General features: G+C 46.9%; 1 protein-coding gene across 3 annotated transcripts in view; it reads right to left on the minus strand.

Moving 5' to 3' along the window:
• HTT (huntingtin) overlaps positions 1-14,793 on the minus strand; it is a 136,506-nt gene that overhangs the window by 60,656 nt on the left and 61,057 nt on the right. For all 3 annotated transcript variants that reach the window (XM_057546224.1, XM_057546223.1, XM_057546225.1), the window contains 8 exons: positions 13,352-13,428; positions 12,183-12,334; positions 10,890-11,092; positions 8,275-8,401; positions 6,586-6,713; positions 3,373-3,483; positions 920-997; positions 325-548 (listed from right to left, as the gene is read on the minus strand). In XM_057546224.1, the coding sequence (XP_057402207.1) occupies positions 325-548; positions 920-997; positions 3,373-3,483; positions 6,586-6,713; positions 8,275-8,401; positions 10,890-11,092; positions 12,183-12,334; positions 13,352-13,428 (1,100 nt within the window). The remainder of the gene's footprint in view (positions 1-324; positions 549-919; positions 998-3,372; positions 3,484-6,585; positions 6,714-8,274; positions 8,402-10,889; positions 11,093-12,182; positions 12,335-13,351; positions 13,429-14,793) is intronic.

Here is a 14,793-nt window from a genome sequence, read left to right on the forward strand (position 1 = left end):
ACTACTGAGCCACCTGAGTTACAGGCCCCCAAAGTGCCACCAACACACAGGAACTTACTCTAAAGGGAAATGTCGTCATGCACCCTGGGGAATAGCGTGTCCCCTTTCTGGCTGGCTGACTAATCAGCAGTGAGTGCGCTTCCCAGGAAGCCCGCTCAGCACTCCTCTCCCCTAGCCCAGCCCCGCCGAGACACTGAAGCGCCCGCAATCCATCTCACCCCCTGGACCACATGCTTCTCTGGAGGCAGGGCCATGCCTGCAGCATCTTTGCAGCAACCACATTTTCTAGAGTTCTCTGAACACAGGAGACTATCAGAAGGTTACCCTGAGGTGTCGTGGTCCTGTTCTGCCTGCACCATGTTCCTTAGGCTGGCGTCGGCTAAGGCCTGGGTGAAGTGGGTGTACGGAGCCATGAAGCAGTAGTGGTACAAGCCCGGCCTCACGCTGGAAGAGCCAAGGCGCTGAGCACGGCCTTGAGACTTGCTGGGGTTGGAAGATAAGCCATCAAACTGGGAGGCCAAGTTTGTCCCAAAGAGAGTCTTCAACAGCTAGAGTGGAAGAATTGAAGCCATCAACACCTGAAGTAACACAGAATCTCCCACACAAATATCAAACCCACCTATATATAACTGGGTATGTTAGCAAAACTTCAGATTGCGCAGGACAGTGGAGGGATACTAGGACACCAGTTAAGTGACAAGAGGCCAGCACAGCTTCTGAGATCCTCTGCCCCCACGGGGGCGGGCCTCCCCCTCCTGGACCGTGAGGGAGGAGCACCCCTCTTGCTGGAGAACAGCGGAGTAAGCACAGGCGGGACAGGTGGGGCCGCCGGACACGCCACCAGCACCACCTTCTGAAAGACGGGCAGCATTACACCAGCGTGCCGGGGCGAAGGGCTTAAAAGAAACTGCTTTCTGACCTGCTGGACACAAACAGTTGCCATCACTGGTTCTCGACTGAAGCAGGATTTCAGGTACCCCAGGATCTCTTCAACACACTGCAAAGGACAGGCAGCAAGACATTAAAGTAAGCAATTCACAGATACTTGTTGTGGTGAATTCTGCACGGAGAGCAGGCCACTGGACAGCTTCCGTTTAAATTGTGTACACAGTAAACATCAGAGGACAGTCAGAAGAGGGTTTTCACGTACTGTGAGCAGAGAAAGTCAGTAAAAAGCATGGAAATCTAAGGAGTCATGTCTCACCCTTCCTTTCATGCATTTATACATTCTTTCTTTCTCTCACTCACCCAGAAACTGTGCATCAAGGATCTGCTGTGCCCTCGGCATCCAGCCCTGTTGTCAGGGCAGGAGCTCAGAGTCTACAGAGGAGTGAAAGCCCTGCTGCATTTGTGGGGCCCCTGCAGAGGTTCAGCTGAACGTAGCACATACTACATCAAGTGTGATTTACCACAAAAAGCCCTAGACATTTCCCTTTAGAGTAAGGTCCTGTGTCCGACAGCAACCTGCAAAAATGACCAAAATGACTGCCTTCAAATGACTGTTCTCACAAACTGTTTTTACCAGCCTCAGGAATGAGGTCCATGTTATCCAAGGTGCCCCTGAAGACATGAACCGGTCCAGGCACCAGCATCAGCAGCTCCCCCCTCACCACCCACCTGGTCCCCAGACACTGCTTCTATCAGACCAACTACATTGAAAAGGCCCCTCACTTCATTTGTTTGGTATAAGTTCCTGCACTAAAAAGCAACAGATTTCTGTTGATTTCAAATACTCAGGACCATGTATTTTTAAGATTCTGATTTATTCCTATTAGACTAGATATCCAAGGTTATACTCTGCAGGGTTGAGTTTGTACCATGTCACCTTGTTTTCACTAGCTCATAGCAGGCAACTAAGAAGTGTGAACCGGAAGAATTACAACCAGAGCCTTCACATCACAAGCTGCCTAACAAAGAACCATGTCTCTTAACAAACACGTATGAAATGCTCCGTGTGCAACAGAAACTGAATTAGGCACTGAAAACAGGTGAGAAAAGGATGCTGCTGTTAGTGGCCTTCAAGGAAACAAGTCCCGGGCACGAATATCAACATACAATATAATGGAGACTTCCACTCCTGGCCAATATGGAGTAAGAGGGACCAGATTTACCGTATAGCCAAACAACCAAAACGACCCAATATATGAATATATGAAACCAGGGTTCCAAGACAGTGACCGGGAGGCACTGGAGGACAGGGATCCCTGAGAAATGGGACACCAGCAAGTCAGTCCCACGTCTGCCCCAGCTCACTGCCCTCAGAGAGCTCCTGGGTGGTGGCACAAGGGCGAGGGACAGAGCAGAGCTCAGGGGACCCCCCGAGTCGAGGAGGAGCTGAGAGTCCGGGGAAGCGGAAACGGTGAGGGTTCCAAAGAAGAAAGAGCTCCCAGAGAGGACTCTGTAGACCGGGGGAGGCCCTGGGAACCGCTCAACACGTGCGTAAGGAAGGGTCAGAGGGCACAGCGCTCCGAACTCACACAGGGCTGGAACGGTGACTGCTCTCCCCAGCTGGGTTTACGGGGCACCGGCTAGAACCAGGGAGGTCTTGCCTCGGTGGTGGAAGAATTAGCCCTGGACTAAGCATTGCTCCGACCCATTGAGTTGACATGTGGAAAAAGTACAAGGGACAGTGAGGAGAAACAGAAGACAATGTGTACAATGATTAAAGCCAGGTAAGCTTTATGCATATCGAGAAAAAATGGAGAGAAATGAAAACAAAGGAACTTCACTGTATTCCACTTCTAGGAGACAAACGTTTAAGGAGGGCTATTGGTAACTCACTTTGAAATTCATTAGAAACTAAGATGCCCTGGTAGCTGGACAGCTGGATCCAAACACAGCAGAGCAAGTGGACAAAACAGTAACTGCCGGATCTGGTCGTGGACACGACTCGGGCACTCACCACACGACCTCTTAACTCTCCCGTGTGCTTGAACATGTCCCCACAACATGAGGGTGGTGCAGGGAGGTTACTGGGCTTGGAACCGAAGTCCACGAGCCTCAAGCACAGCTCTGCTGCTTCCTGAGGCACCAGAGGAACAAGCCACACCCCCGAGACTACTCTGACCTTGCCATGTGCGAAGGTCAAATAAAGTAAAGGACTCTGTCAACAGTTTTAAACCCACCAATTTTTAAATTCATCTGGGTCTGAGCTAATTTACAGCAAAAAAGTGAAAACAGGATACAAATAGAACCCCGCCCCCAGCAACTTCAGGCTAAGACGAGAATCAGACTCAAGTGCCCAGACTGCAGAACCTTCTCCCCACTTTGTGAATGTGCCGGGATGGTGGGGTTTCGCCCTGGAGGCACTCTGCCCAGGGTACACTTCAAGTGTGCCAGTTACAGCTCAACGAGAAGAAAGGAAACACAAACCTTCCCGATGTCCTGCAGTGTCGCCAACTCTAGAATCTGAGAGAGAACATCCAAGGCAGAGCGCAGAAAAGCCCCAAACTTTTCGGTGTTGCTCTGAAGATCCAAGGTGACCTTGGGAAAGTGGAGGGAGAGAAGGAACACATGATTACTGGCAGCATCCCGGTCACCTGAGACAGGCACACACCATCTGCTGTGGTGTGTTCCGCGAGGCAGCGTGACACTCACCATGGCGGGGTGGTGGTGGTGGGGTTTCTGTTTGTTTGCTTGTTTTTAGCACTGGGAAATGTCTTGGAAAGGAAATTACTCTTCCGGATAGCTATACAAACACTATTTTCAAAGGTGTCTTCTAACATATACTGACGCTACTGAAAGAAATAATTCCTAACCTTCTATCATAATGAGAAAAAGAATGTTTAATGCCCATCATAACCAATGCCTGATAAGCAGCATATCAAAAAATATAAAACACATGTCCTCTTCCACCCATTAAGATCCCTGGGGGAAATCATTATCAAATTCAGACACAACCTTTCAGTCTGGCTACAACAAAATATTAAATTAGTCTTAAGAGATATTAAGTTAAGATCCTAAAGGACCCAACTGAATTAAATTATGTAGCAATTTCCCCCATTTAACAGACTGAGAGAAGGGTCAGGGCCAAAGATATAATATATAAGAACAAGGGTGAGGGGGAGTGATTGACTGAAAATAAAAACTGGCAAAAACCCTACAAAAACATTACAATAAGTAGAAAGGAATTTGCTCAGTGAAATAAAATCTAACCACCCCTGATGAAAGAGAAAACACTTTCTGGGCAAAGGGAGAGGAAAGCAGGTGAGAGACAGACACAGAAAATGAACATGTAAGTGGATCTCTGTGACCACTGTCACGTCCACCTGAGGGTGTTCACAACAGGCCAAGGAAGGAAGGAAAAATCCAGGAGCGAGACCCCCAAAGACCCAGGGAAAGCAGGAGGGCAGGGGTTCACCTCCAGCAGGCACGGGACGTTGAGTGGGCAGTCGGGAAGAGAGCAGGGAAGGCCTTTCCTGAATAGCGAACAGATGTGAGAACTAGGATCAAAGGGCTCTGAGGAGAGCCAAAGGACTTGGAGAATGGGGAATAAAGCAGCGGGGAGCCCAAGGGTCAAGCAAACAATGGAGAGCGAGAGAGCAGGACACCCAGTGGGGCAGCGGAGGAGGTGAGGAGGCGGTGATGAAAGATCTCAGGACACGCCAGCCGCTCCAAACACACATACAGAGTCTGCGCACAGCAACTCAACCAGGAGGCGGGACTCCGAGGCTCCAGGGAGGCCAAGAGTAAAGGGGTCCACCTTGGAGTCCAGGGCATTCAGGCAGGGAGACGATGAAGAGGGAGGAGAGGATGGGGGGATGCTGCGGACAACATGGGCGGGGGGTCCCCCAGAACTGAAGATGACGTACGCTGAAAACAGGTGGAAAGGTAACATCTTCTCTGTGTGGGATTTTAAACATACCCTCCTCTACTTTAGAGCTTGACATGAGAAACATCTGGCTAAAGAGAGCCTCCAAATCTTTTATCTTTAAAAATTATCTATATCCTTCAGAAAACAAACCAGATAAAGTTTGTAAATGGTTTTAAAAAAATTGAGATGTATCTATTAGTAATAAAAAAAGGATGACTATGGGTCACATTTATGAAAAAACGTGCAAGATCTATGTGAAGTATCTTTTAAAATTACTTTTAAAATTCTTTAAATTTTATGTGCTTCTGAGGCACATACAGGAAGTTTCCAATACGCAAAAAAGCACCTCACACTCTGGACAGGCAGGCTTAACATCTAAGATATCAGTTCTCCCCAAATTAATCTACAGATTTAACACAATCCCAAGGGAAAAACTCTCAACTTCCTTCGGAATTAGATAAGCTTATTCTCATGTTCATATGCAAAAATAAATAAGAATATCCAGGGAAATTCTAAAGTAAAATGGGGTAACTGATCGCCTCAAAAATATATTATGAAGCTACAATAACCAGGAAGTGTGCTTCTAATGGATGAGCAGATGGACAGACTGATATAATAAAGTAGTAAATGGAAATATAGAACTATGAGAATTTAGTATGTGATAAAGGTAGTATTTCAAACCCATTAGTGCCAGAAAATGGACTATTTGGGAAACTGTAGGGGCAACTGGTTAGGTAGCTGGAAAAAAAACTGTTAGATGCATGCTTCATATCTAACAAATTGCAGACAGAATAGTCTAAATGCAAAAAACTGAATGGAAGAAAAAAAGGAAAAGCCCTAAATGAAACCGTGGGAGATTTTCCTTAATAATCTTAGAATAAGGGGAGTTCCCTGGTGGCCTACTGGTTAGGATTCTGGGCTTTCACTGCTGTGGCCGGGATTCAATCCCTGGTCAGGGAACTGAGATCCCGCAAGCCACGCGGTACAGCCAAAAAAATAAATAAATAAAATATAATAATCATCATCATCTCAGAATGAGAAAGTCCTAAGTAAGAAACATACCTGTGCAAGAGAAACAACAGAGCAGACTGCTACCCTTCCAGAAAGCTGCTTGCAAGGTTGGCCCTCGGGGTGCCTGGGAACTCAGCCAGTAAACAGTTCCCTAGACTGACGTCAGACTCGCCCTGAGCACTGAGGGTGGCTCACTGTGCCTGGACTGCCTTGGCAAACAACGTGTTGATGCTGGACCCCTGCTCTCCTCTGCGAGTGTGAATTTTGGTTTGTGAAGGCAGAGGGAGCCTCTGTAACCAGCACGCAGCTGCACTTTAGTTGAGGGCGGGGGTGGTGGGGTCCTCCGAGTGGCCCTCATGGGGGGCAGAGGTTGCTCCAGACTCCACCGGCATCCTTCCCCTAGGGGCTGGCTGTGTGTCCTCCCCGCCCTGCCGTGAGGAGCCCTCGCTGTGAGTACAACCACATGCTCAGTCCCACAAGACCTTCTAGCGGATCTCTAAAAGTGGGCGATCTTGGGACGCCCAGACACGGCATCAATAAATCATAAAGACATCTCTTTTCCAATGAAAATCCTAAACTTTTGTATGATGGAAGCTACCGTAAACAAAGCTGAAAGACAAAGTTGAAAAAGCTAATTGTAACTCATACCCCAAAGGCCTAACTTACTTATATGTGTATGTCTATAAGCTACAATCTTAAGAAAAATATCAACAATCCTCTGAAATGTGTGAATGAGTGTATTTTTACAAAAGAAGCAGTACCTTGTAGTTTGCGTGTGTAGCTTTCAGGACATCGTGCAATTTAAGGTAAGAAGGAAGGTGATAGAAACTCCCCAGTGACGAGGACTTGGTTGCTGCAACAGGCCCTGAGGTTTCAGACGGTCGAGAGGCTTTAAACACACCACACAAAATAAACTTTTAGATCAAAAGTAAACACACGCCAAGTTTAAAAGAGATTGTTACTAATAATTATTTTTATAGTGTTCTAGTAGGATAAAATCCAAATTTTTCCTGACTTTTTGATTAATTAGCAATAACAAGAAATTGACTAATGGACATAAGTAGACTCTGAGTACCGCCCAAAAGATGACAAAATAAAACAGAAAGAAGAAAAAGAAGAAAAGCAGTGTGATGCTATCATGCGTTTGCTTTGGCCCGGCTGCCTGTTTGTGAGTCAGAGGAACAACTGACGTGACCGTCAGTCAATCTCAACACCTCTCGGAGCACAAGGCTCCCAGGGGCACGACGGGGTTGACCTCTGGTCGACTTAGGTCAGGAGCCCTGTAAGCAATCAAACAGGGGTGACGTGAACGTGCTCTGAAAACCGTAAGGGTACACACACTATCATTAAGCTGATACTAAATATTAAATGCCAAGCACCGTGTAAGGTCTTAAAGATTTGTGATTTGGGGTCCTTAGTTTATTTAATCCATCAGAAAGATTATCAATCACATACTGATAACTTCGCATTTATAGAGTTCTGAAGCTTTTTAGCTGGTAAATCTTCCACTGGTATCGTCATCAATACTGAGAAAATAGTTTCTTTTAAAATGCTTAACATAGGGAATTCCCTGGCGGTCCAGTGGTTAGGACTTGATGCTTTCACTGCTGGGGCCTAGGTTCAATCCCTGGTCGGGGAACTTAAGATCCCACAAGCCATGCAGTGCAGCCAAAAAATTAAATAAAGTTTTAAAATTAATAAAATGCTTAGCATAAACGCTTTATAAGCAAAATGAACGGGAGAGTCATGTCCGGCCCCGGCACTGTGAGGTGGCATGTGAGCGGACTTGGTGGCAGCACAAGCAGACAGGCGTCTGGTCGCCTCTGCTCTGTGCCCAGCAAGAGCGGCACGGACCGCATACGTCACAGGCAGAGTCACATGGTCACTCTGGCCCCTTCTGTTCCAAGACTTTCCCCTCCAAGTGTCTGTCAATTTCTCAGGTTCGTCTCACTCAGATGATTTTATCCCCACTTTACTTCTCCCTCAGCCCTTCCACGTGTAAAATTTCCGTTTCCTATTTCAGAATTCTCCACACGTCAGAATCAACAACGTCACCCCACTCCATTCCTAGCTGTCTACACCCCCTCCCTTACTGACAATCAGCGAGAAGAGGAGAAGGGAGGAGGCATAGCATGGGAAGCGTGGGGCGCGGCACCTTGCTGTGGGCCAGACACCTGCAGGCGGCTGGGACCCCACATTGGCAAGCAACGCTCAGACGTGCGTAAGACCGAAATGTGGTCTGTGTACACTCAGTAAGTAACATTCAATACCTGAAACCACACCTGGGGAAACCATTTCTCTGGCTTCATTGCTATGTATTTTATTTCCAAAAACTACCAAGTTGTAATATTAACCTTGACATGAACGTAAGCTTTAGTCCTAAACCACTGTAATACAGACAGGCCCCCCCCGAGCCTGTCCCCTCCCCCTCCCCCGCCGTGGCCTCACACCTGGACTGGCCTCACCGCCTTTCTTGGGACTCACGGGTACAGACACCTGCTCTCCGGGTTCCTTGTCTTTTCCCTTCCGTCGGATTGGACTCAGAGAAGGCGGGTTTGTTAGAGACGGCAAGGCTGCCTAAAATAGAAAACAAACTGTGAAGGAAGTGTAACCAACACAGAACTGAAAACTATGGTATGTGCTTCTACCATTCACCCGTGCAATCCATTTCTCTTTTTTGAATCCACATTTATGGAGCTCAGACTCCATATGCATACCATCCACTTTAGCCCACACAACAATTGCACGTGGTGGGAACTGACCAGCACTTCCTAACGGGAGCACCATGAACGCTGAGAGATGGAGGAGCCCTCACGTGGTCAGGCGGGGTCTCAGGAGGCCCCCGGAGCCCCGGCATGCCACCTCCAATAGCAAGCAATGGGGCTCTCTCTGGAAGCCAGGGCATGAAACAGGGTACAAAGCAATGCTCTGAACTCCGTTTTCAAATGAGGAAATAGGCTCAGCGATGATGAAGTGACTTATTCAAGGTCACAGCTAACAAGCAGCAGAGGTAGGAGGCAACAAACCCAGACCCTCCACAAAGCCCATACTCTGCATACACAGGACAGAGTACAGAACACCCCAGCCCCACACGGCAGGAGGCAGTGGCGTGGGCGCCTCAGCTCTGCTGCTCACCCCCTCCGCGATCTGAGAGAGGCCACCCTATACCTCGGAGCCTTGTCTGCACAAAGGACACAATGGCTAACAGGGAAGGGCTAGGGAGACCGGGAAAGAAGCTGCTGCACCTGGAAAACACGCTATGTGAAAGGAGCCAGTCACGAAGGACACCAGCTGTGTAGCTGCACTGACACGAAATGTCCAGAACTGGCAGCTCTACAGAAACAGAAAGTAGCTTAGTGGTTGCCTGGAGCTGGGGGGCATGGGAGGGCTGGGGGGTGACAGCCAAATGGTACAGCGTTCCTTTTTGGGTTCTAAAATGGATCGTAGTGATGGCCAAATAACTCTGGGTATACTAAAACAGAGTCATACACTTTAAATGGGTGAGGCCATAGTATGTGAATTGCACCGTAACTGTATATGTTAATAATGTTGTTTCAGCGGGGCCACCGCAGTGGTGCAAATGAGATACTACATCAGCTTGGACCAGACCAGCGGCAGTGAGCATAGAGAAAAGTGTGTATATGTGTGTGCACCTACATGTGCATGTATGTACATATGTTAATGTACATGCATGTATGCATATACATATATGGGCTTTCTGCAAGATACTTAGGAGAGAAAACAAAGAATTTGGTGAGCAAGATGAAGAGTTGTGATGACTCCCATTTTCTAGCTTAAAAAATATGGAGTGAGAGACGGGGAGAAGCACCAGCTGGCGAGGAGACCAAGGAGTCCAGATTTAGACCGAATGAGATTTCTATGGATCGCCCAAGTAGAGGTGACCCGTGGCAGCTGGCCACACTGGACTCCGAGGACAGGTCTGGGGTCTCCCCTGCTTAGACACTGAAGACCTGAGCGTAGGCCTGACTGCACTGAGCTGCCCGGTCCCACGCTGAGCCACGATCTACATGCGGCTACTTAAATGTAAATTTAATGGCAATTAAACAAAATTAGAAGTTCAGTTCCTCAGTTGCCCTGGCCACATTTCACGTGCTCGGTTGCCACATGTGGTTGGTGGCTACTGTCCCGGCTGGTGTAGATGGAACGTTTCCATCCTTACAGAGAGCTGTACTGGACAGCCCTGGCCCAGAGAATATGGAGCGGGGCCGACTGAGAACAGAGCCCTGGAAAGCACGAATGGTGGGAAGAAGACTAAACTAGGAAAGTGCCCAGGCAGTAGAAGGGGGTCAGAGAATCTGGAAGCCGACCAGAGAGAACGTCTCAGTACAGGAGAGGTGGTCCTGGGAGATGCAGAAGGGAGGTGAGACAGGGTCTGCGAAGTACCCACGAGAGTCAAAGGCGGGTCTTGGCAGGGAGCGTGGCTATGGGGAGCTGGCAGAAATCAGGCCAGCAGGGGTTAAAGAATCAACGGCCGATGCAGTGGACTGAGTCCAGGGCCCGAGAGGTTTTGCAAAGAAGGCCAGCGTCAGAGAAGCAGTACACTAATTCAGGGGTAAAGCTGGGAGAAAGGACTCGAGAGAAGCTTGTAGCGGCAGGGGGACCGAATGGCAGCTAGAGGAGAACCTGAGCTGTCAAGGTGGAAGAGACAGGAGAGAGAGTGAACCATCACATACAATTGCAAGTGAACTGATCCATCTTAAATTCATTGTGTGAACAGTTTTCACTGAACTGTACTTCAAAGAAAAGCAAAACATTTCGGGAGAGACCAACTTCAATGCTGAGCTTTCTTGGCCAACGCTGAAAGCCCAAGAATAAAGCCAGGTATTTCCCTCTCAGAGGTGACAGTAAATGACAGACGATACCAAACGGGCTATAAATTGGATGAGCACATCTAGGTGTTAAATCTAGTGTCACGATAGGAGCAATTTTGTTTATTTAAAGCAGAAGAGGATAAGGAAGGGACAGATGAGTGAACAGAGGCATTCCTGGAAGCCCACGGAGCCATCTGGACCAGCTGAGAACAGCTGCCCAAGAGAGGAGTTACCTTTATTGCTGGTCCAGGGGCCACATCATCCAGGACGTGTGCACAGATGTTGACCACCTTCAGCAGGTGGGAGAAGAGCTGCTCCACCATGGGCACCAGGGTCCGGTCACCCAGAGCCGGCCACACCTCTTCCTGCTTGGTGGCTGCAGGGCTGGCCTCTTCTTCGGAGGCCCACGAACTCCTCAGAGATCTGGGGGCACTGGCTGTGACACGGGCACAGACATTACCTCCCCAGCTCCACAGCGTGGGGCCAAGACATAAGTCCTTCAGACCCATCTGCGTCGAGAGTCTGCGGGACACCTCCACCTGGGGGCCCACTGATGCCTCAGGTTCCACAGGAAACCGACATCTCCCCCCGAATCTGTGTCCCCAACCTCCATGAAGGCCGCCATCACATACCCACCCAGGATGTGACAGTCCCCCTCCTGATCTTTACAACTGAAGTTCAACTGGTGATCCAGACGTGCTGACTCTGCCCCCTTCACTCTCTTTTAATGGGCCTCTTCCCACACAGCCCACAGCCATTATCTTGTTCAGACTCTCTTGATCCTGCCTTAAGTACGGGTTTCCCTAACTTCTCCTCCAATCCACATTCACGTCAGCTGAGTGATCTTTCTAAACTACTAACCAGATTGTTAGTCCCTTTCATGAGGCTCTTCGATGACCTCCCAGAGCAAACAGACTAAGTCCTCATTAACGGAGACAGATCCCTCACCAGTCACATTCTCCATCCTCGTCCTCGCCCTCACATGATATCCAAAATTACTCAGTTCTCAAATGTCACACAATTTTTCACGTCTCCATGCCTTCACATGTGCTGTACCCTGTCTGGTGTCCTCTCCTGCCAGCCCACAAATCTTGTTTCCTGTCCTAATCCCCAACAAAGAGTGATTACAGCCGCTCTGTGCGGCCACTGAACTCTTGTTGACGCGTGTCGCTACAAACCTACATTCAACTTGAGAACGGAGCCCACACACCATACTTTCTCATGGCCCCCGTGCCTGAGACAGTACCTGCACACGGTGCCCGCTAAAATGAAATTAGAAATGGGTTTACCTATAGCTAACTGAGGGGCTAGATTGGGAAAGGGCTGCTTTAAAATACTCGGCACAGGATAGCTGCCTGCAGTACACATTTATGCCTGTCGGTAATGTCTGAAATTCTGACTAAAGGAACAAGCCATCCCTGGCAATGACCTCAATACTTTTCCTCCATACGCCCACTGCCGCCACCCCCCCAAAGGAAATCAAAAGTTAAAGACCTAGAATCCCTCTTTCAACTCAGTACCAATACCTGCAAGCAAGTTCCCGGCTAAAATCAAAGCATCTTGATGGGCTGAGAGATCCAGTGGGAACCAGGCTGATGAAAGCAGGGTCAGGATCATCGTGACCATGCCCACAGTACAGCTCTTTCTAGACTCATCAGAGGCGCTCAGTGGGGGCACTCTGAAAGCAGACATTTGCAAGATTGAATTACAGAAAAATTTTAAGATAACAGCCTTGCTTTCTCCCATGAACCAAAAGGAAGGTACATCACTGTTCACTTCATGCCAGCTCATAAAGCGATTTTACTACTGTGAACTAGCATCTTTCCTGGAACCAGAGTCCCATGAAAGTCATCCGAGAAAGGAACTCAGGTAGCAGATCTGACTGGAAGTATTGGAACTGCTTACTCTGATAACTTTTAACTCTCTTTCGACTCTGACTTAGCACGTTTACCCCAACACCAGAGTTGCTCTGAAGTCAGGTCTAATGCTGAATCTACGACACAGGAAAGCCATCACCCAGGACCAGAGAATGCACCCACTTCAAGCAAAGTTAGTTGGCCGTACGCTGACACACACAAGAAATCTGTAGATTTTCTTCCAAATGTGACGGTGAGTTACTAAATTTGTCTCAGTTATCAGTATACATAACAAAAGCTTACTCCTTAATGCTGTAGAAGACTCAGAATTATTTCACAGATGCTATGAGGGCCATCTACTGGAAGAAAATCATTTTTAAATGAGAACCGCTAATATATATATAATAGTTCCTAAATTACTCTTGTAATTGATTACGATTTTGCACAACAGCTCACATTTGATTTCAAACGAAAAATGTTTCTAAATTTTTAATACATAGTGAATAATTTTGGAGAGAATCAAGCCAATTAGAAAAGTCTTTTGCCAGCATATGCAAATTCCCTTAAATTAACCTGCAAATCATACCCTCAGACCCTCCAAAATGCTTAAGAGTGAGCATCTGACATCCATTAGAATTACAAGTAATTCAGTATTTCCCTATAGCTCCTTCTCTAGCTTCCCACACAACTAACAGGGCAGAAGCAAATATTCCGATGGGTATTTTCCCAAAAGGTGAAACTGTTAAGGTGAGACTTAAAAAGAAAGAAAGAAAGGGATCCGTATAACTATGTTTGTATCACATAATTGTACACAGCCATGCGCCGAGGAAAATACATACCCACAATGCCAACCTAAACTCCAAATGCAAACTGGAAAGGCAGCTGAAAGAAGACACAGAGCTTCACAGCATCCAAACTAAAGAAGAAAGGAATGAGAAAATCACACTCAAACACCAAAAAAGTTTATTAAATGGAACCTCCTTTTTCCCTTTATAAAGAGTATGAACAATGAAAACAAAATTGGGATCTGTATCTAACGATAAGACATCTGTCCTCCCATGATACAAGTTCATACCTTAGAAGATACAGCTGGACAACTGAGATACAGGTTTAAGGAGGGTCGATTATATCCCAGTGAGGAGAGGCCAGGAGTGATGCACCTCCTCTGCCTTGAACTTTAATCATCCTGCGCTCCCCGCCCCCACCTGGAACGCCCTTCCTACCCCACCCCACCCCACCCCACCCCATCTGCTCCAGCACTCGAGCTAATTAATGTCCATCTTCCTAACCAGACTGAAAGAACCACAAGGGCAGGGATCCTCTTTGTTTTTACATCCCAAGCCTAGAACAGTGTCTGACATATGCAGGCCAAAATAAATACAAATAATGTAGGGAAGACCAAACTGCAGACAGCCCAAACAATATTTAAGTTTGAAAGGCACTTATATACTTATCAAGATAGTCTAATCATAATTGTCTGAGTTTTCACACATGAAAGCATTCCTTCTGTCACATAAAATAAATGACAAGATTTAACCTGGTAATCAGCAAATTGGCACTACTTTCGTATAACACTCTTTTTTTCTGATTATGGAAGTTAGACTTGTTCATTTTAGAAAATTTGTGAATATCTTAAGAAGCATAATCATTCATAATCCTAAAATTTGTTTTGGAAATTTTCTGCCAATCATTTTCTTGAGTATGTAAGAAATGTGTTTAATGTGAACATTGTTTTTCATAAGCAAGATCTGTCTGTACACAAGCATACACAGTTTTGTACTGTGCCTTTTTTCACTCATTATAATCCAGATGATCACTCTACAGATTGTTAAAAATCCTCCAAAGCATCATGTTAATAAGTGCATGATAAGCATATCACCATCTATACAGAATTTAGTTATAATCAGAATTTAATCAGTTTTGGACTCTTGGACATTATGGTTCTTTTACAATTTCAGCATCACAAATAATGATACAGATAATCACATTACACAAAAATCTTTGTTGGCATTTCTGATTTTTTTCTGCTTCGTATATATTATAAAGTCACTGAGTCAATTATTCTAGAGATATTTTAAACTTCTGATATACTACCAGTTCAGATTATGGTAGTTTTTCTTTTCTTTGTTATGTCTTCCTAGACAGGCTGATTGATTGATTGATTGATTCATTTTAATTTTTTGGCCGCGACGCGCGGCTTGTGGGATCTTAGTTCCCAGCCAGGGACTGAACCCAGGCCGCGGCAGTGAAAGCGCCGATTCCTAACCACCAGACCGCTGGG

Source organism: Balaenoptera acutorostrata, chromosome 5 (genome assembly GCF_949987535.1).
Source record: "Balaenoptera acutorostrata chromosome 5, mBalAcu1.1, whole genome shotgun sequence".
Lineage (NCBI taxonomy): Eukaryota > Metazoa > Chordata > Mammalia > Artiodactyla > Balaenopteridae > Balaenoptera > Balaenoptera acutorostrata.